Below are 27,505 nucleotides of genomic sequence, written 5' to 3' on the forward strand. Positions count from 1 at the left end.
ATGCTGAGGTGCTCGCACAACTTCAGGAAGAGCCCCTTCCTCGCTTGCACTGGAGGCTGGCGCAGGGGCAGAGACATACCACGCTCACCCATGCTGAGCACACCGCAAGTACACTAAGCAGAATTTGGGTATAATCTAAAGTATGGTTATACTTTTCTTCCAAAAATATTTTATACAAGTACAATCTTAGTTTAAGAAAATTCTGTTCTTTCAAGTCAGAATTTGTTGTGTAACTATGGACCAGTCCCCTCCACCAGCACACTCTTCCTCTTCATCTAAGGACAGCCAAACATCCAAAGACAAAGTCTTTGGTCCAAGCCCCAAACCAGGTGGTGGTCACTCCAGACCACTACAGAAATAAGCAGAAGGCAAGCAAGCCGACAGTGTGCAGCCCAGCCCCACAGGCCCTGGGGGCTCCAGGCTGGAACACTACTACCCCTGCACAATCTAGAAGGGGCCCCGGTACTCCAACCCAGAACCTGGAATGCCTTGGCCATCAGAAGGGTGTTCCAAACCCGTCAGTCTGATTAGAAAGGCCCTGGGAGAAGAAAATACAAGAATGTTACAAGAGCAGACAACTAGAAACTATCCACCAGCAGAGGAATGGTTAATTAAACCAGGCTACGTCTGTCTGAATTCTTTTAACATGATCATGAGAGATCTGCATATACTGCTAAATAGAAAGATTCTAGTATCATCCCACTTATGTTACAACAAACTATAAAACAGAAGCACACGGGGCATCCAGCTGGCTTGGTGGAATGTGCGATGCTTGATCCCCGGGTCATGAGTTCAAGTCCTACATTGGGCCTAGAGCCTACTTAAAACAAAAAAACAAAAAAACAGAGGGACACCTTGTGGCTCAGTCGGTTGGGCATCTGCCTTCAGCTTGGGTTGTGGTCTCAGGGTCCTGGGATCAAGTCCCACAATGGACTTCCTGCTCAGCGGGGAGCCTGCTTCTCCCTCTGCCCCTCCCCCCACTCAGGCTCGTGCTCTAATAAAAATCTTTAAAAAAAAAGTCTATCCCTTAAAAAACAAAAAACAGAAGCACACGTTCATATACATACAAAGGTAGGGAAAGGCACAGAAGAGACCTGGAAGGTTCTCTTCAAATTGGTAACAGTGGTTACCTTTGGAGCTGAAAGCAGATGGGGCCTCAGGCCCTTTCAGTCTGAGCTGGACACACTGAACTCCAAAGCAGGGAGGGCTCAGAGGAAGGGAGGAGGGACCAGCCATTGCAGGTTCTCAGTCTGGACCACCTGTCTGGCCATCCTTCCCCGGGGACAGGGCTAACGCAGGCCACTCGGTCTGGGGCTCAGCGTTTATGTGGTACCTTCGGGACTAACGCCTCCACCAGGGCTGCAGTCCAGGGGCCACACAAGCCAGTGGCACCCTCTGCCCTAGGCTGGGATCCCAACCATCATTCCTACAAGGTTCCTACAGACAGATGTGCCCAGAGCTCAGCAGAAAGGTGCAAATATCTGTAGGAGACGTGAGCTACTGGGCACCCAGCCCAGCCAGCACCTCAGCTACTGTGGTGTTACAGGACTTTATTATAACTAGAATAAAAGAAGAGTACAAAGACCCCAAAGACAATGATAGACTGAATCCTTCAGAGCAGATTTTAGTTTGGTTCCTTCATGAATTAAATGTTGTTCTTTTAGAAATGTATGTTATTTAGGGGCACCTGGGTGGCTCAGTCGGTTAAGCGACTGCCTTCGGCTCAGGTCATGATCCTGGAGTCCCGGGATCGAGTCCCGCATCGGGCTCCCTGCTCAGCGGGGAGTCTGCTTCTCCCTCTGACCCTCTTCCCTCTCATGTACTCTCTCTCTCTCTCATTCTCGCTCTCAAATAAATAAATGAACGCTTAAAAAAAAAAAAAAGAAACGTATGTTATTTAGATGCACTTTTAGTTAAAAGACTAGAGAAAAAATCTACCACAGCTGAAAGCCAGAGGATATGCACGCTCAGCAGCCACAAGCTGTGAAGCAGGGCAGTGGCACGGGGGCTCGTGGTGCTGATTCCCACCAGGGCTGCGAGAGCTACAGTGTCATAAGACAGCAGCTTGGCCACTGGGCAGGGGGACTGGGCAGAGCAAGTCCCATATAGGAACCTGCCCAAACCCCCATGGTTCCAAGTTCTTCTCTATGTGACCTCCGTGGCTGCCCCTGAGCCTCCATCACCCACCATTTGGGATCTTTCACTGAAGGTGTCCTTCAGCCTCACTTGGGCTCCGGATAAGGGTTCTCGTCACAGCCCTTCCCCCACGTTCATTGGCCTCTGGGTCCCAGCAGCAAGGGCCCCGGGATGAACCCGGCTGTGCCCCTGTACCAGACGGCTGCAGGCCCCTGGGAACCACAGCAGCGAGGTCCCCAAGGCCACCAGGTCCCGCCTCACCCCCACCTCTGGCTCTCCAGTGCAGAAGGCCCTGCCGCTCCCTCTCTGTAGGCCATCAGCCTCATGGGAGAACTGCTGCCCCCTCTCAGGCGGAGCCTGTGGAATGACGCACATTCATGCGGCCCTTTCCCCTTCCTTCCCGCTACTGCAGATGGGCCATCCGAAAGCCATCTGTGCGCTCCGGGCTGGGTCTTTCTCTGTCTAGGGCCTCTTCCCTCCCCTTCAACCTCTCTATGGCTCCCAACCATCAGCACCTAGACACACTCTCATCTGTCCCCATGGTGCGGTGGGGGAAAAACAAAATGTAAAAAGAGCCGGGTCCTTTCTCCTCCCCTGACCAGGCACACTGGTTGAAAAAGTTGTCTACACTCACTCCTCAACGCATTTCATTCCAACTCCTGCCCCCATTGCTGCATTCAGGCTGCCTCTGTACACAGACTCCCACGGTGCTGGATTCACCAGCGATGCCCCAGTCCTGTTGCTGGTGTGGCCTTCCAGCAGCACGGGACCCTCCTCGACACTGCTCTCGGCTTCTGCGGTGGAGATCGTGGTGCACTTACCAGAGGCTGGCACAGTCAGACACCTGCCTCCAGAGTGTGGGCTGCCACCTGAGCTGGGGGGTCTCCTCGTCTTTGGGGGGGCCGGGGTCTCTGAAGGGCTTCTGGGAACATCGGCCTCCTGCCCAAGGCAATGTCCCAGTGGCTGCACCCCCAACGTGCGTGGAGCTGGGGGGCTCCTCAGGGACGGTCCGGCCCAGCCCCCAGCACTGGACAGCCTCCACACCAACCCAGGCGCCAGGCATCCCTGACAGGAAGGAAGTGTGGAGTCCCGCCAACAAACACACGAACCCAGCCCTGATCAAACCTCTGCATCTAATCACCACAGGAAACACAGATGAGAACTTCAGAGGTAAATACTCAGAAGAATGGGAAAATCTTGTTTAGGTTGATTTAAAACAAAAATGAGGATCCGGGAAACTGAGCAGTGATTCTCCAGTATATTACAGAGATATCGGGGGTTATTTTAAATTACTTGGAGCTTTTGGTGTGATACTAGTATTTTGGCTAGTTGTTTTTTAAAGTATCACCTTTTAGAGATTTGCTTCACAACAATCCACTGGAGAGGGAGGGAGGGGCCTAGCGCCAGAGGGGTGGAAGCTAGAAAGAGTTAGGGGGCTTATTACCGCCCCCCAGACTTTCACGCTAAGGCAGTCACCACCGTAGAGAAGTAGTTTAATTAAGTGGAATGACCAGGATGTTGGCGGATCCTCCGTGCGCTCAGTGACGTGCTGACAAAGAAGACCACAATGAAGACGTGCTGGACAAGTCGTCGGCTAGAGGTGCAGTCATCAGCACTGAGGGGAAGGACCCGGTGCTGGCCACCATGGACCCTGGTCTCTGAGCAGCCCCCACCCCCTACCCACGCTGCCGGCCTCAACATCCTTCTGAGCAGAAGCCTGGTCAGGCCACTTCCAGCTTAAAACCCCTCGCTGGGTCCCACTGCCCTCAGATGAAAGTCCAAGCTCCCAGCACGGCACACGAACCCCCCCGCCACCTTTCCTACGTCACTTCTCATCTGCTCCCACATCCACCCACATGTCCACCTGAAGGAAGGCTGTGGAGTGTGGCGTGCTGAAACTCACAGTGCTGCTTCCCCAAGGCAGAGACCTACACATGTGCATTTCTTAAAAATCTGTATTTTAAAATAGGTTCTAAAAGCTAAAAATAAGTTGCCAGGAGTAATTATTTTTATGCTCTACAATACAGAATAAGGAACAGTTTTACCTGAGTTGGCCCACTCCCTTTGTTCTAAAGTATTTCAGGACTTTTGACAAAAATAGTCAAAAGGTGACAAAATCTAAAATTGTACATTAAAAAATCATCTAATGTGAGGTTTGACTAACGTGGTTAAAGAGTACCTTTGTTAAAATACCTTCCAGTTTTATTAGTTTCTATTTTTATTCTTCAGAAAATAAGCCATTGCAAAAACTTACACAAGCATTTTCCTTGTGTGCCTTGAAGGTCCTGTCAGAACACAGCGCTCTTTCCCGCCGAGTGCTGTGTTCTCTAGCACTAACCCGTGGTGTGTAACTCTTCAGTTGCGTCTCAACAATCCCTCCTACTTGGTGAACTAGACAGGCAAGGGGCCACTCAGCCACTTTCAGACTTCAGTATCATGTCAGAGTAAGCACAGAGAACTGAGCCTCTGACAGTGCCGCTCTGGAAACCGTGGGCTTCCTCAAAACTCTGTTTAGGGTTCCTCCTCCTCTCACAGGTAAATCACTTTCCAGGTTATTTCTATTCACTTCAAAATACCCCGCCATTAATACAAATCATAAAACCGTACCCATAACCACAACGATTCATCCAGAAGACCACAGCCACTTGGGTGGGGTCTAAAACAGGACATTGGCAATGACTCACCCTGAGTCACCGGAATGTCTGGTTGTCAAAACAACCTCCCCAATGTCTGGTTGTCAAAACAACCTCCCCGTCTCCACGGTTTAGCAGTTTTGTAAAGCTTTCGTACAACAGGAACTCTGCAGCTATTTTCCCTTTCAAAAGACAGCATTTGGTTGCAAGTGGCAAGAAGCTCCCATATCCCAGGCATTCAAGAGCGGAGAGGTGACCGGGCAACGATGGGACGGGTCGCGAGCACGCTCACCTGAGTGCATAGGTGTAGCCAGTGTTCTCGGGCACGCACTGAGGAGGGGTGTACATGTGAAGCCGAGAAAAATCCATGGTCACGGCCTCAAGTCATACTGCAGAAGTGGGGAAAAAGCAATGCAGGGTGTTAACAGGGTAGAAACACACAGACAAGTCCTGTCTGTTGCAGCCAACGCAGGGCACATACTTGGGGACCCAAACGTCACTATCACAATTTGAGTGAAACAAAGCTAGTAGTCGGTTTTTGTTTTTTATTTGTTAAGCAAAGGAGACAAAATTTTCTCATAGTTACAAGTCCTTCTGTTATGTTTAGCTCCCTACAATGATACACCCACAGGAGTGAAAAGGGAAACCCTAGATTACTCATTTATAATTATGAAAACTGGGGCACTTTCCAAAAAACGGAGAGGGACTCAGACCGTTTTTAAAATGTATTTTTAAATTCTTAAAGGTATCAAAATGTTCTCACTCTCCTGTACTAAGTTTTCATTGTTATTAACTAAAACAGAATGGCTTCCTAGTCCATGGTCAAGCGCTCATTCTAGATGCCCACGTTTGCCACGCGCTGCCAAACCAGAAGACTGCACGCTAAACGATGTTCCTAGGCCACAGTCAAGCGCTCATTCTAGATGCCGTTTGCCCATGCGCTGCCAAACCAGAAAACTGTAGGTTGAACGATGCACGAGCAGAAGGCACAGCTTACACTTTTATTTTTCCCCCAAAGACCATAATTTTTTAATTAAAAAGGTTTGGGGGGATGCCTGGGTGGCTCAGTCCGTGGAGCATGCAACTTGATCTCTGGGCTGTGAGTTCAAGCCATGTTTAGCATGAAGATTACTTAAAAATAAAATCATAAAAAAAATTTTAGGGGCACCTGGGTGGCACAGTCAGTTAACCATCCGACTCTTCGTTTTGGTTCAGGTCGTGAGATAGAGCCCCTTGTCAGGCTCCCTGCTCAGGGAAAGGGGTCTGCTTGGGATTCTCTCTCTCCCTCTCCCCTACCCACCCCTTCCCCCGCACACTTGCACGAGCATGCGCTCTAAAAATAAATAAGTAAATCTTTAAAAAAAGAAAAGGTTTGGGGTGCCTGGGTGGCTGAGTTAAGTATCCAACTTTTTTTTTTTTTAAAGATTTTATTTATTTGACAGAGAGACACAGCGAGAGGGAGCACAAGCAGGGGGAGTGGGATAGGGAGAAGCAGACTCCCCGCGGAGCAGAGGGCCTGATGCGGGGCTCGATCCCAGGACCCTGGGACCATGACCTGAGCCGAAGGCAGACGCTTAACGACTGAGCCACCCAGGCGCCCCTAAGTATCCAACTCTTGATATTGGCTCAAGTCTTGACCTCACGGAAGTTCAAGCACTATGTTGGGTTCCACACTGGGTGTGGAGCCTACTTAAAAATAAATAAATAAATAAAAGTTTTGTTTTTCAGATTGTCATCTGAATTTCTTTGGAATGACTCTGGCTAAAAATATTCTCTCACACACTCACACACACCCTCCAAATTAAAAATAAACAGGAGCGCCTGGGTGGCTCAGTCAGTTAAGCATCTGCCTGCGGCTCAGGTCATGATCCCAGGGTCCTGGGACTGAGTCCCGCATCGGGCTCCCTGCTCAGCAGGGAGCCTGCTTCTCCTTCTCCCCCTCTCCCCACTCATGCTCTCTCTCTCAAATAAATATAAAAAAAACCCACATGGTAGTGATATGATTCATAACCTACTGTTGAAAAATCTATGAAAGATAAAACTAAAATTAAAGACCAACATGGACAAAAAGTATTTATGTGTAAATGACTCTTGTCTACAAACTAAACCAAAAGTACTTTGATTCACACCATTTTCTTTGAACCAGTCCAAAAACAATTTTTTTTTAGGTAGGCTCCATGCCCAGTGCAGAGCCCAACGCAGGGCTTGAACTCACAACGCTGAGATCAAGACCTGAGTGGAGATCAGGAGTCAGATGCTTAAGTGACCACCTGGGTGCTCCACAAATACTCTTTAAGGAGTTAAGAAACACAGAAATAAAAAACACTGTTTACATTATAAAAATTATCCTGCCTACTAATTTCAACAAACACCACGAAACTCCTCCATTTTAAACATTTCAATACTCCTCAGTCCCTCTCAGAGACCTAGCCCACTTGCCCGTGAAACGCACTTCAACAAGGGCATCCGCATGTGGCAATCTATTAATGCATACACTTCAAGCTCTTTGGACAGATAAAATTAACTCTGGCATTACCCGTGTGCTCGTCCACCTGTTCCCCTGCCTGACCCCCGAGTGTCTACTCTGGCCAACACTGAAGTCCAGGCGCAGGCGCAGGGGCAGTGGGAGAGCAGAACCGGGCGTCTTCTTGCCGCGTCCCCTCCCAGCAGCACGGCTCCCAGCGCTCCTGGGCTTCCGGGGGCCCTGGGCCCCAGCCCCGCCCTGGCAGCGTCTCACAATGGCTCCTGACTACCCTGACGCTGAGCACTCACTCACCAAGCAACCGTGAAATGCTGGGGAGGGTGACACTATAAATGCCCCGTAACTGTCCTCATTCTCCAGAGTGGACACCGGACGGGGTTTTTATCCCCTATTAGTTACTCACTTGATTAACAAAACCCAATCTTCCCAACTTCATTCCCAAAGTGACCTTTCACCTTAACATTCTTCAATACCTGCATTACCAACGTGATTAAACCCCAGCAAAAAGCTGTCCTGATCGCTAACTTCCCCCAACTAGGCTACAATTGGTGTCTGATACGCCCTTAGCGACTACATCCCTGAAGTGTACGGAGGTCACTGTTACAAATGAGAACGGCAGAAGCCCTAAAGCCAATACCTGAGCATTTACTTCCAAGATCAGGACCAGGACACAGAGACACTAGAGCCGCGCTGAGGACAGGGCAGAGCCCTCAGATCTGGGCTCCCAGCTCGACCTCTACTAGCTGACCGACAAGGGCCACCGAGGACCCAGGAGCTCAGCCCATGACTCAGCACAGAAGAGCTAGAGCCTGAGGAAGACATGTGTGAGAACTCACAGCCTCATTTAAAAAGTTAATTTATATGTGCTCACATTTTTAACCACCTGAAAGAGATTTTGGTTAATTTCTAATGCAGGAAGAATGGTGTTTTCAGAAGCTAACAGGAGGTGCAGGACCAGCTACAGTCCTGCAACCTGTTCTTCCCGTCAATGAGCCAGAGGACAAGGCTGAGCCATCCCACCTCTAGCCAGGTTTCAGGCAGGCCTTACACAATTTTAAATAAATTTAATTTGGGGGTGCCTGGGTCGCTCAGTCGGTTAAGCGTCTGACTCCTGATCTCAGCTTGTGTCTTGATCTCAGGGTCATGAGTTCAAGCCCTGCTTTGGGTTCAGTGCTGGGCATGGAACCTACTTAAAAAAAAAAGAAATTCCTAAATAAATACATTTAATTTCTTGTGTCTGAAATAAATCCAATCAAAGAACCAAGCACAGCTACTGGCTATCACGGAATCCCGGGAATGACAGGATTCCAGCAGTGACTGCATCAAAAATCCAACCGGTGAGAACAGGGAGACATGAGAGACAGTGGTAGACTTCTGATAAAATGTGTCAGGAGAGGAGATACAGATGTAATAAAATGCCCAAAGAGGACACCCTCCAGAGAGGACCAGTGTGGACAGACACCAGACTCTAGAACGAACACCGGTCAGCATGGCTCTGGAGGAAAGGAAGACAGGAGGGGCCGGGGCACGACACACATGCTTACTTCTGCCAGCTGATTCTGATTTCACTCCCCAAACCACATGAATTCTATGTCATGTTCTCTAGTGAAGCACATCTAAGTACAAAGCTACGTGCGGAGCCCAGCCCCAGCTTCATGAGACCCGTTGCCCAGGGGGGTGTTTTGGCCACAACTTAGTCCACAGGCCAGAAAACCACTTCTCCCCTGGAGAAGCACAAGAGGACCAAACTCAGGCAAAGCAAAACCTGCAGAGGCAGGTGGATGTGGAGGCTCCACCACGCGGGACGCAGAGTTTCCGAAGGGAGAGAGGGTTGCTGCTCTCTTCCAAGCTTACTGCAGCACAGAATTCCTGGATGTGACGGCACATGGTCCTGGAATTTACCTGGTCCTTCTCTCCACTGACCCTGCTCTTTCCTGTTTTCCCTCCCTCTCTCCCTGAACACTCGCAATCACTCTTGAGTTCCCTCCATGAAACGGGAGCACTAAATACAGTCAGAGGATGAAAATGAAATAAAGTGGAAAAAGGGATGAAATCATGTGTGCAAGGCAGTGCCCGGCACACGACACTCAACCGTGAGCGTCAATATTTGGTAGAACGAACTTACACAGCCTATGCTCTCAATCCTTTAAACATGGATTGTTTTTGTTCTGAGTGAGCAACCCCTGAGACGGACACTGACTCAACCCCAGGCCTAAAGGATAGGCAAAGGCCACTGGCAGTGCGGACAGCTCCACGGGGAGCTGACGGATGGGAGGGGCACCAGTCTCAGACCCGTCAGAAGTATGTCAGAACTCTGATTCTAGACCCACTACTAACTAAACTGAGTCCTAAGCATTTTCAAAATGCTGCTCCCAGCCTCCACATCCATCCCTGTAACGCCAAAGCCTTCCTGCTGGTTTCAGGGCCCTGCCTCCAGCAGCCCCAGCCTGAGACTCAAGGGAAAGCTGATTTGCACTCACACAACAGTAGGTGAAAAAGCAGATTGAAAATGTCTTCAATGGCATCAAAAAACCCTGAAAAGAATCTGAGGTTGACATTTTGCAAACGCATGTGCTACAAAAGAGGGGCCCTGTCCAGGCTCCACTGTCCTCAGAGTGTTCTGCTCTGGCTGCTAGGACCTTGTCGGGGGTCATGGCAGGACCCAGGCCCAGAGCTGCAGGGTGGGACTCTCCCCAGCTGGGCAGCCTGGCAGAGTGCATGAGGGCACCTCCTCCGCCCTGGTAAAAGAGAGCTTCTTCAGGACGGGCAGCATCAGACTCTGAGCTGCCATGCCTAACCGGGAAAAGCACACATCTTAGGGGTCACAGGGCTGAGTGCAGCATCTGCGAGCAGAAAAGATCATTGTCTCCTTGTAGCTCATTCTACTTGTGGCTAAGAGAACATGCATGCTAGCAAGCACAAAAGGAGAGGGCCTCTGTTCAGGCTGAACTTTGGTTACGACCTAAGGAATTAAGTACCTTTACAGACATGCAGTTCTTAGTAGGGTTCTAAAATCAGAGTTTAAAAAAACGTCTAAAGAAAGTTATAAAAATAAAATCAGAGTTAAGATTTTTTTTTTTTTTTTTAAGTAGGCTCCCCAATGAGGAGCTCGAACTCATGACCCTGAGATCAAGAGTCGGAGGCTTAACTGACTGAGCCAGCCAGGTGCCCCAGTTAGGCTTCTCCTTCGATGCCCTTTAAGTACACACTGCTATACGGACATCATACAGTAGAGATGAAAATATAAAGCTGTGTTCTTGAATGCTTTAACCAAGAATGAATTTTAGTTCTGTGAGCACATATAATTTGAATTTTTACTATTTAGAATGTACTAAACTAGTAACAATCTAGAAAACATGCCTGAAAAATCTCAAAAATTACAAGTCATGCAAGGGTTGAAAAACAGCTTCAAGGAAATGGCAAAACCAAAGACACAGAAAAAAAACTAACATCTCAACACACAACATTTTCTTAGGAAATGCTATCAGTTCTGAAGAAAAACTGGAAAAAGGAACCTCCTTTTACCCCCTGGAGACCCCAAGTAGCACCACCTAGTTGACAGTTATGTTTATCAAGCAGTGCACAAAGCACTGTGTTTCTAGAGACGAGCAGGTTAAAAATCAAACTTTCCCTCAGGTGATTTAGTCACTGGCAAAGTGGCTGAGACAGAGTGAGTCCAGGCAGAAGAGGCCAACGCCGCCTTCCGATCAGAAATCTTTAGAAACGACCTGCGGCGGGTCCCCGAGGTGAAGGTCAGGAGCTGTGGCTCTTGCCCATAACCTGTCCACGGGGACAGAAGCAATCAAAGGGGACAGCAACAGACAAGACGCTCCTCCCAGCTCTCAGCACAGCTTCAGACGCCATCTGCCACAAGTGCCATCCCACAGGGACGCTGGATGCTAGGCGCTGACCACACACGGCTTCTGCTGGCCTGCTAGCCTTGGCGCGTCTGGCCAGGCAGTCCCTCAAGGACCTTCCAGAGAGGGACCAGGGGCCGTGCGTACGCACATGCACACCTGACCAACATTCTACCACCGCCCTGGCCGATCCTTATCACCTGGAGGGCAGCTACACTGGTTTTCCTTTGTCACTCCTCTGCAAAGAGGATTACTTTTCAGAATAAAATTCCAAGGTGCCCCTTTAAAACTTAGAACTAATTTTTTTTTCCTTTCAAGATTTTATATAAATTCAAGTTAGTTCACATATAGTGTAGCATTATTTCAGGGGCAGAGTTTAGTGATTCGTCAGCTGCATACAACACGCGGTGCGCATTCCATCATGTGCCCTCCTTAGTGCCCATCACCCTAGAACTACATCTTAATGTACCTCTTCTGCTCAATATCAGTCCTGTTAAAACTAAATAATGTAGAGACTAAAAAAAAATCAGTTATTTTTGCCTACATATTAAAAAGATCATAATTTGGTCTAAGTAAGACCATAAAAAAGATCATAATTTGGGTTAGAAATGAGTGTTTTCCAGGCGCCTGAGTGGCTCAATTGGTTAAGTGACTGCCTTCGGCTCAGGTCACGATCCTGGAGTCCCGGGATGGAGTCCCGGATTGGGCTCCCTGCTCAGCAGGGAGTCTGCTTCTCCCTCGGACCCTCCCCCCTCTCATGCTCTATCTCATTCTCTCTCAAATAAATAAAATCTTAAAAAAAAAAAAGAAATGAGTGTTTTCCAAACGTCATGTTCAGTGTAATTACTTCTACCATATAAAAAGGAATTGGCATTCATCTGTTTTTATCTTAAGAAATAAAATAATGTTAGTTTATGAAAAACTGTGATTTATACTGAGAATCCTAAAAATGAACTGAGTACAACAGTGAATTAGACACAAATGACTAAAACAAAAATACTTGAGAGAGCTTCACAGAATGCTACAAGTTACGTGTGTGTGTGTGTGTGTATACACACTTGAATGTTTTTTAAACTTGAATAAAGGGGCGCCTGGGTGGCTCAGTCGTTAAGTGTCTGCCTTCAGCCCAGGTCATGATCTCAGGGTCCTGGGATCGAGCCCTGCATCGCGCTCCCTGCTCAGTGGGGAGCCTGCTTCTCCCTCTCCCACTCCGCCTGCTTGTGTTCCCTCTCTCACTGTATCTCTGTCAAATAAATAAATAAAATCTTTAAAAAAATAAAAAAAATAAACTTGAAGAAAAAAACCACTAAATTTAATGGTAAATTATAGAGACTGACACTTCTACTCCTCACTCCCTTCTGTACTGTTCAACATTGTTTTTAAAGAGTTAGGTGTTAGGGCGCCTGAGTGGCTCAGTTGGTTAAGCGGCTGCCTTCGGCTCAGGTCATGATCCTGGAGTCCCGGGATCGAGTCTCACATCGGGCTCCCTGCTCGGCGGGGAGTCTGCTTCTCCTTCTGCCCACCCCCCCCCTCGTGTGCTCTCTCTCTCTCTCTCATTCTCTCTCTCAAATAAAAAATAAATAAATAAATAAAGAGTAGGTGTTAGTCTTATAATTTCAACAACTAACCCAATAACTATTATTTTCCAAAACCAATTTTTTTTGGTCTTCATCTGTGGAGTGGTATGGGGGCAGGCCGACCCGCGGGGTCCCTTCGGGCTCTTTTACTCAACTGTGAGAACCCGGGAGCAGAGGACAATGTACTCACACCTCTGTGGTGCCATCAACTGGGAATACCAACAGCGCCCCTGCTCAGAGTGTTACTGGAGGAGCCAACCAGTGAGTACACCTAACCTGCTTGGTGTTGCCTGGCACAGGATAAAAATACTCAATGAAAGTTAGTTATTATCAGCAGCAAGTCTGTACTGAAAAACAGTATCCAGCCAAGATAGGGTGCTTCTTCCCTTTTGGGGGGAATGATGAGACAACAGGAAGAGATGTAGGCTGGATGGGCTTGTTTACGTAAGAAAATAGCTCTGACTTTTAGGGAAGATAATTACTTCTATGTGAAGACACGTTATCACACACTTATATCTCCTGATGAAAAGTGCTCCAGATCTTTTTAATAAAAAACCCACTGCCTCTGACAGTGGTATTATCCTAGTGTTTCAGCAAAAGCCCAAAGTCAAGTTATTTATTTTGTACGTGTTAATATAAAGGGTCTTTCTTCTGAGAATCCAGAAAGCATGACAACATAGTTTTACTGTATTTGCTTCAAACCCAGGATGCACTAAATTTCCTTATAAGTAGCACAGTTAGAAGGACTGCCCAGGACGCCATTTCTGTGGCGAAGATGCTGTCCCTGGCCAATGTCTTCAAGCAGCAGGGCTGGGCAGTGACTCTCTGATGGGGCCCCTCCTGGCCCTGGGAGGGCCGGACTGTGTGTGACGACTCTTGACTCGGGAAGACTGGGGGTGCTGCCTTTTTCTTACTGTTTGACAGGACACTAACCAGACGTGTCTCATCCGTGTCTGGGATAACCCCCTTGCCGGCCTCCAGTGACTTGGGCTGCACTGTCGGCTGTTCCTGGACCCTCCTGTCCGGCTCAGAAAGGCCTCCTCCAACCCAAGAACACATGAACAGTCTGTTGTGGATTCTATTACTGACCTGACTCCTGTCATCTGTCTGTAACTTCTCTGTGTACAGCGAGGTAAGCATCTGATTGTACTTGAGCATCTCCGCTGGGATCTACGAATAACTAAATCCAGCATGTCCAAATCACCTCTCAGGCTGCTCCTCCCCTCCCAGTGGGTCACCACCTCTTCCTTCTGGTTCCTCTTGCTGCTCCATCTCCTGCTGGCTTCCAGCAAGCACTCCTGACTAGTTCCTGCCCTCCAGCCTTGCCCCCTCAAGCCAGAATACTGCCAGAATGGTCTATCTACAAAGAGATCGACCGCCTCGCTGCCTTCACATCCCACCATGGCTCCCCAGCACCCACAGATAAGACCCAAGAAACAGACGGCACCAGGCCCTCCATCCAGACGTCTCACTTCTCCTCTCCATCTCCCACCCACCCCTGGGGGAGCTTCACGAGGGCCTGGACTCAGACAATGCTCTTCTCTTCACCCCATGGACACAGTGCCCATGCTCTTTCCTTGTCTGGGAGGCCCTCCTGATTCCCCACCCTCATTCCCTTGGTCTCTTTCCATCCCAAATGCTCCTGGCTACCTTCTGCCCAACCTCAGAATTCAGCTGAGATTCCACGTCCAGGAAGCGCTCCTGGAGCCCCAAACCCCACATCCAAGTTAGCTGCTAGCTTTAGCACTCCCCCGGCACTCACCACTCCACAAAAACTGTAATAATTGCTTATTAATGAGTCTTTCTCTCTGACAAGACCTTGCACTCTCTGAGGGCAGCGCCCAAACATCACTTGAATAAATCAACACTATGTAGGTGCCTGCACAGTGGGGAGAACTCACTGCTGTGCGTGTTCCTCGCTTTGCCTTTAATCTGAAAATCCAGTCTCTGCTGCTTGTCTGACCACACCTGGCAAAACCATGCCAAGAGCAATACAAATGTGTGATGAGCAGAAAAGGTCACGCTCACCTGGGCCTTACTCTTCTCCTAACTAATAACTAATGGTTCAAAGTGCTGCTCACGTGTGCTCGTCCGGTTGGAACAGTTGTATCATCTGCGCTTTACTTCTAACTATAATTGGGAATGAGAATTAGGAACAGCAATTACAGGCTTTTACTTGTACTGTGAACACTTAAATCCACACCAGTTTTCAATAACCCTTTTCATGCTCCGTCCTCCCAAACATGAAGCAGCAGGCTCAAAGTCAGTGTCTTCTGGTATTAAAAAGGTTTGCAGCGTAAGTAGTAGAGAGTGAAGAAATCATCAACTTGATCTGTTTTCCATTTTCTAGATATAGCTCACATCATCCAATAATATTAATTGAAGATCCAATAAAATACAGACAATGACTGAAAAACAAAGCAACCAGGCAAAGCACAGCTTTGTTTTCCAGCTACACGTGTCCCCGGGGGCAGCTGCTCGTTCCCCATCGGGAGTCACTCACCCGTACCTGAGCGCTCTCCCCACCACTTACATCGAGGACGGCAGCTCTATTCTGCACAGTCAAGAAGCACGCGTCACATAGCTCTTAGCTCCTAAACTGAAACTTGCAACCGATGACCATTCACTGAGTGCCCCATGTGACTAAATGAACGAAGCACCCAGATAACAAGCATGGTTGATGACGCATGTGATTCAAACTACAGAACTGCCTAATGAACGACACAAGTTCCCCAACAAAGTGGAACCAATCACAATATATGCCATGGGCAGTAACGGTGTGTTCCGTATTCCCATCGGCGAATCCTGCTTGTTTTGGCCCAATGCAAGCAAACGGTTTCAAAAGCACATAGCAGATCCAGTCTCTTCTACCTGAAATCAGGACAGGTGAGCAATCCAAAATAGCAACGAGTTCCAAATTTGGGGATGGAGGGGAGCAAGAAAGAACGAGCACAGGTGCCCACTGAACCAGGTGCAGCACACCCCAGCTCCCACGTCACTCCCGCATGGACACCATCACTACCCACTGAACCATGTGCAGCACACCTCAGCTCCCACGTCACTCCCGCGTGGAACCAGGTGCGGCACACCCCAGCTCCCACGTCACTCCCGCGTGTACGCTGTCACTGTCTTATTTCCACCTGCCCTGCGAACCTACATGTGGGTGCTCCCCTCTGCGATGTGCTCAGGATGACCTCCCCTGAATCCCGGGGGGTCTCCCAGGCACTGTGACTCCCTGTGCTCTTGCCTCACCTTGAAATAACTTAGGTAGGGGCAGGAGTTGCAATGCTAAAGGATGGTTCCATCCTGTGTCACTTCTACCAAATAATGTTGCCTGGCATTTGTACTGTGAGCAAATTCAAACTGGCTCTACTTTCAGAGTCTGGAGACCATCTGATCACCATAAATTCAGAACCAGGAAACAATGGCTATGAGCAGACACTCCATCAAATGCCAGTATTGTCTGAAAATAGGTCACCCAGGAATTTCCAGTTAAAAATGGTACACTGAACAAAGATGGTAGCTCTCACTCTCTTCTGATACCCCTCCTAAAAAGAGATTGTTTCCTAAAGGCACATAACCACAGAGCAAAACAAAAGGAAGAAAAGACAACAGCAAGAAACCTAGAAGCTAGAATGCAAATGGATAAATGAAAACACACCTAAGCCAGAAAAAGCTGAATCACAAGCTTGTAATGACGAACACTGAGAAAGAGTCCAGCTGTCATCATGGAACCCCCGAATGGTTACAACAGTGGCACCCGTCTCCATTTGGAAGAGTATAGACTGGAGTGCAAATACAGGAGGAATCGAACGCTTAAAGTCTGTTTAAAAGCAGTTAGGCAAACCACAAGATCACCTCAGTGCAGGAAAGCACTTGTCAAAATCCAACACTCTCTCATGATAAAAATGTTCAGCAAACCAGAAATAGAAGGGAACCTCCTCAACCTGATAAAATGCATTTACTTCAACCCATAGCTCACATCATACTCTATGGTAAAAGACAGCTTCCCCCCAAGATCAAGAACAGAACAAGGATGTCTCCTTTCAGCACTGCTATTTGACATGGTACTGGAGTTCCAGCTGCAGCAGTTAGGAAGGAATAAGAAACAAAAGACAGCAAATTGGAGCTATCTCTACTCACAGATGACATGATTTCATATATAGGAAATCCTACACAATTCGCAAAAAACTATAAAAGCTAACAAATTCAGCAAAGATGCACATTACAAGATCAACACACAAAAATGAGTTGTATTTCTATAAACTAGCAATGAACTGTCTGATCTGCCTGCTAATGGGTATGGGGTTTCCACTAAGGGGGCAAACAGATAGTTCAGGAACTAGAGAGTGATGATGGTTGCAGAGCATACCTAATGCAGCTCCCTACACATCAAAGGAGCAAATTTTATGTTGTGTATTTCACAAGTCACAAAAAAGTAGTAGGTAGCCTTCCTGCTTCCTGCCTTCCCTCAAAAAAGACTGGAGGATAAAACCAAGGAGTCTCGGGGCACCTGGGTGGCTCAGTCGTTAAGCGTCTGCCTTCAGCTCAGGTCATGATCTCCAGGTCCTGGGATGGAGCCCCATGTTGCGCTCCCCGCTCAGTGGGGAGCCTGCTTTCCCTCTCCCTCTGCCACTCCCCCTGCTTGTGCTCTGTTTCTCTCTCAAATGAATAAATAAAATCTTAAAACAATTACAAAAAACGAGGGGTCTCTACAGCAGAAGAGGAATCCTGAAGCTCCAGGATGGCCTCCTGAAAAGGGAGATGAGTGAGCACTTCCTTACTAATTTTTGAGGGTCACAGCCACACTCTTCTACCCAACTTTGAAAACAAGGCAGGAGAGTGGAAAGCCCTTGAGAATATAAAAAGCCCAATAAAAGAACCTAAAGTTAATACCGCTGAGGGTTCCTCCAGGAAGCCCCACTCCTATGAGCCAACAGTGAAAGCGCCAGAGCAGGTGCACAGAACTTCCCAAGGACAGGGCAGGGTCCCACTCTCAGATATATATGCTCAACCAAGATTACCCAACATTTCAGGAAAGACAGACCAAAACAAGCAAAAAGTGAGGTCATGGAAGAAGAGAATGAGACACTACTGCATCTATGAAATAAGAAACATACTGCTGAATTTTAGAGGGAAAAAACACCAAAAAAGCTTTGGGAAGGTTAAAATACGATGGCTAAAATAAAATGCTAAATAAAGGAGAAAAAAAGACTGGGGAAATCTCTGGCAAAGTGAAACAAAAAGACAAAAATGGAAAACGAGAGAGAGAAAGATTTTATTTTTAAAAGGTAGAAATAGGGTCCAAAAGGTCCAACGCCCAAATAATAGTATTTCCCAAACACACAGAAAACAGACAACTAAAACAAGTGTCAAAGAAAACAGTGAGAGAAAAATCCCCCAGAACTAACCATCATGAGCTTCCAGACTTAGAAGAACTACACAGTGTCCGACGAAATGGAAGAAAATAAACCAAAACCCAAGTTTCTGAGCACTGCAGACCCTGGGAGTCTGTACACACCGGATTGAGACCAGAGCAGCACATGCTGGGGCAGCTCCTGGAAGCTCTGATACGACAGAGCACCACCTGGCATGCTAGGCCTGGCATACCAGAGTGCTCGTGGGGCGCACGAACAAGTCCCCGGGCCCCCTCCCCACTGTTCCTGAGCGCTGTGCTGCCAGGTGGGTAGCGTGCACTCTACACTGGCTCACACGTGCGGGCTGAGGGTGAGGGTCCCACAAACACTAGGCCCCGACCGGCCCGCACAGGGGCACAAGGTGCAAACTCCTTGATCCTGTAGGAGGGCTGCAAAACAGGTCAAGGGGGCGCCCCACCCCCACCCGGAACTCCAAGGAGGCCGAGCACCCCGAGTCCGAGCCTGGGACCCTGGTGTGGGTCAGGGGAGCAGGGGACCGAGGCGCATGGGGGTTGGTGGGGGGGGGCTCCCGGGTGTGGGTGAGCGGGGAAGGCGGGGGCTCCCGGGGGTTGGGGGGTGGGGGTCGGGGTCTCCCAGGTGTGGGTGAGCGGGGGTCCGGGTCTCCCAGGTGTGGGTGAGTGGGGAAGGCGGGGGCTGCCGGGTGTTGGGGGGCGGAGGCACCCGGGTGTTGGGTGAGCGGGGGAGGCGGGGGCTCCCGGGTGTTGGGTGAGCGGGGGAGGCGGGGGCTCCCGGGGGTTGGGGGGTGGGGGTCGGGGTCTCCCAGGTGTGGGTGAGCGGGGGTCCGGGTCTCCCAGGTGTGGGTGAGTGGGGAAGGCGGGGGCTGCCGGGTGTTGGGGGGCGGAGGCACCCGGGTGTTGGGTGAGCGGGGGAGGCGGGGGCTCCCGGGTGTTGGGTGAGCGGGGGAGGCGGGGGCTCCCGGGGGTTGGCGGGGTGGGGGTCCGGGTCTCCCAGGTGTGGGTGAGTGGGGAAGGCGGGGCTCCCAGGTGTGGGTGAGCGGGGGAGGCGGGGGCTCCCGGGTGTTGGGTGAGTGGGGAAGGCGGGGCTCCCAGGTGTGGGTGAGCGGGGAAGGCGGGGGCTCCCGGGGGTTGGCGGGGTGGGGGTCCGGGTCTCCCGGGTGTTGGGTGAGCGGGGGAGGCGGGGGCTCCCGGGGGTTGGCGGGGTGGGGGTCCGGGTCTCCCGGGTGTTGGGTGAGCGGGGAAGGCGGGGGCTCCCGGGGGTTGGCGGGGTGGGGGTCCGGGTCTCCCGGGTGTTGGGTGAGCGGGGAAGGCGGGGGCTCCCGGGGGTTGGCGGGGTGGGGGTCCGGGTCTCCCGGGTGTGGGTGAGCGGGGGAGGCGGGGGCTCCCGGGTGCAGGGGATCCGGGGCGCTGGGGTCGAGGGCGCCCGGGTGGGGGCGGGCAGCGACGACACAGGTCCCCGGGTGCGCACGCGCCCCCACAGTCCCGCCGGCACCCCGGCACGCCAGTGACGTCGGGCGGAGGGCACGCTCCGAGACAGGCCTGCCGCAGACTCGGGCCAGGTGCGGGGACGCGCGGGGCCGAGGAGGGGGCGGCGGCCGTTGGCGGCCCAGGCGGGGCCTGCGGCTCGGCCCGTACCCTCCGTCCCCGGCCCGCAGCTCCCGCCTGCCGTGAGGGACGCCCTAGCCCCAGGCCTGTCCCCCCAGCCGACCTCGCTCCGGGCCGCCCCACCCCCGCCCAGGAGCTCACCTGCCTCGCGCCACAGCCACCACAGACGGCGCCGCCGCTGCCCTCCCAGGCCTGGTCCGCGCCACCCAGACCAGATCCGGAGAGGAGCTCTTGCGGACGCCAACCAATCATGGGCCGCGCCTGGAGGCGGGGCGGGCGCAACGCGGACTTCCACCAATCTGCAGCGCGCCACCTAAAGCCCCCTCGGCCAAGGAGAAGGCGGCCTGTCTAGGAGCCCGGCCAATCGCGAGCTGAGGCCGAGTCCCGAGGCGGAGAAGTGGGCGGGGCTGCGAGGCGACGCGCCCGGCCGTACGGCAAGGGGGGACGTACGCTGCGGGGGCCGTACGGCGGAGGCGGGAGAGCGGCCGCGGCGGGAGGGGCCGCGGGGGGAGGGGCGTGAGGCTACCGTCCCCGTACCGCTCCGCCGCCCCGCGGGTCCCGCGCCCCAGGCCCTGCAGGGGCCGCTGGGGGGACCGCTGTAGGGCGGGACGGGGGCGACTGCCGCCCCCTCTACAGGAGGGGAGACTGAGGCTCCGGCTGGCGGGAGGGCCCCGGCGAGCCCTCTGCTCTCCGCTCGCAAGCGCACGCAACGGCCGCGTCTCTCGGGCAGCGGTGGCGCGTTCCCCGGGAGTGAGTTGTGGGGTGGGGGGCTGCTGGATCGAGGGAGCGGGGAAGGAGCCGGGAGAAGTCCGCTGTCCTGTAGGGGGACGCGCGCGTGCGCAGTAGCGGCCGGCACAGGTGGCCGCCCAGGTAAACGTTTTGGTCCCTAGGTAGGGGGAGGGGGGGAGGGCAAAACTATTTCTGGCAAAAACAACAAAAACAGGGAGGGACTTTTTTAGGATTTAACAAGCAAGACGGGATGCTCGGAGGAGTGAGAAGCAGTTGAGAGCAGGGATAAAACTGTCCCCCGTGCGGACACACAGTGCCGGGAGGAAACCCGCAGTCCTCTGGGTCTTGTCTCTGCCACCTGGGGAAAGAGGCCGAAACCAGGCACAGGCCCACCGGTGCTCACTCCAGTGAGCACCTGAGCTAGGGGACGGGTTCCACACCTGGAGTCCGTCCTGGGACCCACACCCACCCTTACTGGCTTCCACCTAGTTTGTGCTGGCTTCGTCTGGACTCACTGGCTGGAACTCGTCTGTACCAGTGAATTGGTCTGAGTCCATCTGCTACCGTCGCGGTGGGAGCCCAAGTAACAAGTACTCTGAGAGCACCTGGTCCACCCCTCCGGAGGAGGCCCGAGAAGGCGGAGACTTCTCTGCGGGGCCCCGTTAGGGAACGACTGGGGCCCTTGCTTGCCCATCTCCCCCACTTTGCCCCTCTCCTCTCCCTCTGGCTGTGGGCCAGCAACTCCACGGGGCCTTCCCCACTCACCTGGCCCACCTGTGACCCTCCTGGACAGCTCCTTGGGCGCACTACCCTCCTTACTGGGGTTGCACTCCCACAATGTCCCCACACTCCAGGGCCGGAGCTGTGCGGTAACAGCACCTGGGCAAGCCTCAGAGAGTGGCCTGGGGAACGGGGTAAGCAGCTTGGAGGAAAACAAGCAGAGGCAGGGCTAGGACGTGGGAGGCCTGCAGATGTAGATGTGGCAGCAGGGAAAGCTGCTGTGGTGGTGACGGAGGAGACCCGGACGGAGCGAACCAGCAACGTTCTGGGCAGAGAGAACCGCAGACGCCAGCGCCCTGAGGTGGGAGTTAAACACTTGGAGGCCTTCACTCACTGTTCAAGGACGCAGAGTATGTGTGGACCCTGGCTTCCAGATGGAAAGAAAAGGAAAGGATCCTTCGAGTGACAGCTAGTCAGTGTGAAGTCACAAGGGAACGTGACGTGAACGTGACCTCGCAGACTTAAATTATGGAAGAGACACGTCCAAGAACAAAGCTAGTTCTGGAAAAAGAAACAGGCGCCTGGGTGGCTTAGTTGGTTTGGACGTTGACTCTTGGTTTCAGCTCAGGTCGTGATCTCAGGGTCATGGGATCCACTCAGCGGGGAGTCTGCTTGTCTCTCTCCGCCTCTGCTCTGCTTCTCTCAAATAAATAAGCAAAAATCTTCAAAAAAAAAAAAAAAAAGGAAAGAAACAGCACCTTACTGTGTCACACAAATGTGTAGAGGCTGGGACATGAAATGCACTCAGGAAATGACAAGCCTTTAACTGAAAATTCTATGTGCTGTGGGACTCCATGTGTTCACACACATACACAGAGCACAGAAAGATGATGCCAGTGATTCTATCCAAGTAGGGGCATCGTAGATTGCTCTTGTCCTATTTGATGTTACTGTATTTTGCACAATGAACTCAAAGTTTTAGAAGTTTTAAAAGTTTCTAAACGTTAAACTACAAAAAAGTACTGCAACATGCAACTTGATTCCACTATCCCGAATTAACTATTAACATTTTTCTTATTTTTGAAGTTTCATTTTTAAAGAAATAAAACTACTGCTAGATGACTGGAAAGCTAAATGAAAAGGAAATCTCTTCCATGTGTATGCACCTCCCCGGCGTGTGTTCTTCCACTGGTTCTGTTTCTCTGGAGAACACAGACTTATACAGCATAACACCATTTAGGTGAGTGAAAACACACCCAAAGAGGGCTGGAGTGTAATAAGGACACTTAGAGCAAGAAAGAGAGACACCAACCATAAAATGGGTGCCTGCGGGGAAGGGAACGGCAGTGGAGTAGGGAATGATACGGAGACTAACTGGGGAAAATAAGGAGGGATCAACAATGACAGTGAGCCACAGAGGAGGGTTGAATTACCTCCCCCTTCCACCCTGGACAGGAGAGGGGGGAGCAATCACACAGATAGATGGTAGTTAAGTAGGTAAAGAGAAGGGTAGATGATTGATAGATGATACATAAACCTAAAGCTCCCTGGTCCCCTTCTCAGCCCTCAACAGGGAGGCTCGTGGACAGATTCGCAGTGGCTCTACCCTCCCGCACACAAGCAGGTTCCCACAAGGATGCACGCCCTGCCGCTGGGTGTCAGGTGCGTGCGGACCACCAGTGCACGGCCGCTCTGCTCAGCGTGGCCCCGCTCCCCACATTAGGCTTTGAGATGGAGCCCCTTGGTACCAAGGGCTCTACTCCATTCCTTATGCTGGATGTACCATACTCCACGATAAGAACAGAGCAAATCTGACCCAACCATTCTTGTACCGATGGGTGTTCAAGCCCTTCCTGCGTCTCACTATGGTGAACACCACCTGTGGGCATGCCTTCTACCCAGAAGTAGGGCCTCTCAGTGCAGAGACAACATGTCACCAGTTATAGATAGACCAAAATTATCTTTATAATAAATGTTCCATAAAGATTATTTTATAATATATGTAAAGCATTTATTAAAATGTTACTAAATACAGAGGCACCTGGGTGGCTCAGTCGGTGAAGCGTCTGCCTTCAGCTCAGGTTATGATCCCAGGGTCCTGGGATCGAGTCCCACGTCGGGCTCCCTGCTCAGCGGGGAGTCTGCTTCTCCCTCTGCCACTCCCCCTGCTTGTGCTCTCTTGCTTGCTCTCTGTCAAATAAATAAATAAAATCTTTTTTAAAAGTTAGTAAATATAGATTATGATTACAAACAGTACATTTATATATCATGCAGATATCTGCATGTATCATAGAGATAAATAAGGTGGGTTTAATATGTTTGTATATTATATGAATGAATGCAACTATGATTCATTTATTTCCAACTACATAAATTCCAAAGAATTAATGAAGAAATGTTTCAGTCAAGGCAGAGAAGCAACATAATCAAACTTTCTCTGCGACTTTCCCATGTTTTGGAACTAAAAATAATTTTTTTTAAGATTTTTACTTATTTATTTGACAGAGAGAGACACAGCGAGAGAGGGAACACAAGCAGGGGGAGAGGGAGAGGGAGAAGCAGATTCCCTTCTGAGCAGGGAGCCCGACGCGGGGCTCGATCCCAGGACCCCGGGATCATGACCTGAGCCAAAGGCAGACGCCCAATGACTGAGCCAACCAGGCGCCCCTAAAAGCAATTTTTCAACATAACTTCACATCACTTAAATAAATAGCAAAGAGATTCCACTTTGCAATGTCTTAACCCATGGATGTGGCATAAAATAATGACAGGTTTTAAGGATGGAAGATTGTAAGTGGTTTTTTTCCCTGAGGGGTAAGTGGGAGGAGTGTGGGTTGGGGGGCCAGCAGCTCTGGCCTCCCACCCACCCTCAGTCAGCCAACTGGAGCTGTGTGGCACAACCTGTCCGTGGCCTCCCTGGGCCCCAGGGGCCTCCACTATAAACAGGATTGATCATGTCTGCCTGCAGGGCCTCTGGGAGAATGAAGGCAATGTGTTTGCAGCACCTGGCCCTCTGGAAGCGATAGGTAAGTGACGTCCATTACACAGGGATGCTGGTGGGAAATGCTGCCTACAGCTATGCCGTGGAGCAGAGGCAGTCTGAGGCCAAAGCCCACTGACGTCTGGGGACAGGCAGGGGGCTCAGGACCCCCATCGTGGGCTTGCAGGCAGGTGGGTCACACACCTCCGAAACCCCAGCACTCTGTGGGCCCAAGGCACTACCTTGCACTCCTGCAGACCAGGCCAAGGGACACTCACGATTGTCACGTGTCACATGCATGAAGACAAGGGCTTTCAGGGGCATGGCTCCTGTGGGGGCCAACGTCCTTGTGCTCTGCACCCAGAGCCCACTGCCTGGGTTTCTCACTTGAGATGGTGGACATCCCGGTACCAGGACCTTGCCCCTGGGAGTGCTGGTCCTCTCACGCTGGAGGCACAGAAGGCCTCCATCCAAGGAGGAACAGGAGGAGCACGTGAGGGAGGGCCAAGGACAGGCGGCGGGAGAGCGCAGCCAGGGTCTGCTTCTCTGCCTGGGCAGCGAACAGCCTGTCCCTGACATCTCCTGTCTTCCCACTGCTGCTGGTCAGGGAAACTGAGGCAGAAGCTGCACCAGCAGCCTGGCTAGAGTGGAAAGAGGAGACAGGTGGGTCCGCTCGTGGTCTTGAGAGCAGGGAAGCAGATGGAGGGCAGCAAACACCTGTTTTGCTACCTTGCCAGAGGGAAGAGTCCTCTCTTCTCCGTGAACTCATACCTTCAGCTGTAAACAGAACCCGACTCCTGGGAGAGGAGTAAGTAAGACGGGGTCAGAAACCCAAGCCCGAGCTTTGTGCATCTAGATGTTGGGGCCAACGTGAGATCAGAAGGCAGGGCTGGCGGAGAAGCCGGTGAAGGAAAATTACCAGGAGCAGTGCCTCGAGGGAAACAATTTCACTTCTCCTGGTGCTGGTTCCTGTGCTGCCTACCTCTGGCTCCTCCTGGGGCTGGGGGCGGGGGGGGGGGGTGGCATCCAGAAGGGAATGCTGGTCTCTGCCGCCTGTGCTTGCACCCTGAGGCTGGCATCGGCAGCTCCCCGGCCCGGGTGTGGTTTCGCACGCACAACAGACGTAGGGGTTCCTAGAAGGAACCGAGCAGACGGCGCTGGCCGTCCCTGCTCTGGCCCGCTGTTCCAAACTCTGGAATTCAAAGATCCATATCAGGATGCGCTCGCTCTCAACACGGGCTTCTGTTTTAGTCACCCTGCACCTCTGGTTCACAGAAGCCAGTGGCTGGTGGCAGCCTCATCTGGATCATGCTCCTCCTCAACACCCTTCCCCTGGGTCTCTGGCTCCTCCTCAGCTTCTTCTCGGGTCCTTCCTCATCCCTCTGACCCCTGGATGCTGAGGAGTTTGGGGCTCATCCTTGGATGTCCTATTTCTATCCAACGCTCATTCCTTTCAACACGTCATAAGCTGATGATGCCAAGATGCATGCCTCTAGACGGGAACCTCTGAATTCCGGATGCAGATGTTGTTACCTTTACTCCACCTCTCCTCAGTTCCTCTCTACCTTTCAAACAGATGCCCCTGACCGTGGCCACGCCCCTGACACGAGCCACCACCAGCCTTTGCTCAGATGACCACAGGGGCCCCCCAGCTGGTCTCCCTGCACCCACCCTTAGCTGTCAACACTCCTCCATCCTGTGACCTCTCCATGGCTCTCAGGTCACTCAGGGGAAAAGCCCAAGTCCGTATCCTGGTCTTGAGCAACCCCTCCCCCACGTTCACAGCAGCCAAGAGGTGGAAGCAGTCCACGTGTCTCCTGCAGATGATGGATAAACACGAGGTGGCCCATCCACGTGGTGGGATGTCACAGCCTTACAAAAGTAAGGAGACTCTGACGCCCACTGCCACAGGGATGAGTCTGGAGGACACGATGCTCCGTGAGATAAGCCAGACACAAGACGACAAACGGTGTGTTTGGTCCACTTCCGTAAGCGCCCGGAGTTGTCAGACTCACCGACAGTAGGCTGTGGGACCAGGGCTGGCCGAGCGGGGCTCGAGCTTAATGGGGACCATTTGTCTTGCGAGAACGCAAGAGCTTTGGACATGGCTGGCGGTGGCGGCTGCGCAACAGTGTGAATGTGCTCCACCCACCGACTACCCACTTAAACATGGTTGAGACGGTAAGTTGTGTACTATGTGTGTTTTAGCAGAATTCTGTGGGCCATGTGGAAAGCAGCCTTCCCCGGGGTCTTCCCGTGGATGCAATTCTCCCGCTGATTGTGAAACCACCTGCCTGGGGACTCCAACCCCTTCGGAGGAGAAAGGGCAGCCTGAACACCGTGACCTGGGAGCCAGACGGGAGAGAGGGAGGCTGCCCTCTGACCGGAGCGGAGGCCACCCCTGCGAGGAGTCCTCTCTCAGTTTTTATTATTCTTCTACTTCAAGGCAAGCTGTGTTGTAGGGAAAAAATGAAAAAAAAAAAAAAAAAAAACAACCAGTAAGGGGGGGTACCTAATATCACTTTAGGACATCACTGCAGCAAGCCATAAAAAAGAACCACCTTTCACGCTTTAGAGCATCCTCTGACATACGTCTCTCTTTTCTTAAAACAAAACTGGAATTGTACTGTACGTCTTCTTTCGTGAGCACCCCTATCGCTGTCTGGATGAATTCTCCTCATTGCGTTTCCTTGTGGCTGGAGATGTCCCACCGTGAAGGAGCACCACCTGAACACCCACTTTTGCTCTCTGGCCCAACTATTTCCTTCAATAAACTACTGGAAGTGGGGTCACTGGGTCAAAGGCAAGAGATATTTTGATGGCTTCTCTTCCCTAGAAGCAGAGAAGATGACCTCCTCCTGCAGAGCACGGAGCCAGGCGGCGTCGCTCAGGCCGCGGGGCCTCCCCATGCTCTAGGTTCTCTGAGGAGAGGGATGTTTGCTACCAAGCAATTAGCAAAGTATTTTTTATTTTACTTTAAAATTCCAATTCCGGTCAGTACACATACAGTGTAACGTTCGTCTCAGGTGTTCAACAGAGTGAGTCATCACTTCCATACAACACCAACAATTGTCCTTTGGCAGAATTCTGTGGGCCACGTGCTAGCCCCACAGCCCGCCCCTCTGCTGACCATCAGTGTGTGTGTTCTCTATGGCTCAGAGTCGGGTTCTCCGGAAGCCTGGGTGGCTCAGTCGTTGAGCGTCTCATCTGCCTTTGACAGGTCATGACTCCGGGGTCCTGGGATGGAGCTCCAAGCGGGGCTCCCCGCTGAGTGGGGAGTCTGCCTCACCCCCTCCCTCTGCCCCTCCTGCCACCTGTGTTCTCTCTCTCAAATAAATAACTAGTCTGTTTCTTGGTTTCTCTTTTTTTCTTTGTTTTGTTTCTTAAATTC

The 27,505-nt window shown here is 51.4% G+C and overlaps 1 protein-coding gene and 1 long non-coding RNA gene across 13 annotated transcripts in view; one reads left to right on the top strand and one right to left on the bottom strand.

The window, feature by feature from the left end:
* The window catches only part of SUN1 (Sad1 and UNC84 domain containing 1), a 52,717-nt gene extending 32,803 nt beyond the window's left edge, over positions 1 to 19,914 (bottom strand). For 6 of the 7 annotated variants that reach the window (XR_003607363.2, XM_028091831.2, XM_028091830.2 and 3 more), the window contains exons 1-2: positions 19,827 to 19,914; positions 5,062 to 5,158 (exon numbers count right to left, since the gene is read on the bottom strand). Coding sequence is in view for 5 of the 7 variants with exons in the window: in XM_028091831.2 (XP_027947632.1) it covers positions 5,062 to 5,138 (77 nt within the window). In the remaining 2 variants the exon portion in view is untranslated. The remainder of the gene's footprint in view (positions 1 to 5,061; positions 5,159 to 19,826) is intronic. The other variant, XM_028091832.2, reaches the window with a different exon arrangement.
* Positions 19,915 to 20,202: 288 nt separating this feature from the next.
* Positions 20,203 to 27,466, top strand: LOC148162889 (uncharacterized). Of its 6 annotated transcripts, none has more exons than XR_015766429.1 (5): positions 20,203 to 20,435; positions 20,904 to 22,374; positions 22,698 to 22,796; positions 24,103 to 24,160; positions 26,326 to 27,466. It is a non-coding gene; the product is annotated as an uncharacterized LOC148162889 (long non-coding RNA). The 6 variants fall into 6 exon arrangements; XR_015766431.1 differs by having other exon boundaries at positions 22,221 to 22,374; XR_015766432.1 differs by lacking the exon at positions 20,203 to 20,435 and adding an exon at positions 20,446 to 20,555 and having other exon boundaries at positions 22,221 to 22,374.
* The last annotated feature ends 39 nt before the right edge of the window (positions 27,467 to 27,505 follow it).

The sequence above is a fragment of the Eumetopias jubatus genome, unplaced genomic scaffold, assembly GCF_037043125.1.
Source record: "Eumetopias jubatus isolate StellerSeaLion01/CBP00866 unplaced genomic scaffold, mEumJub1_p1.0 scaffold_12, whole genome shotgun sequence".
Taxonomy (NCBI): domain Eukaryota; kingdom Metazoa; phylum Chordata; class Mammalia; order Carnivora; family Otariidae; genus Eumetopias; species Eumetopias jubatus.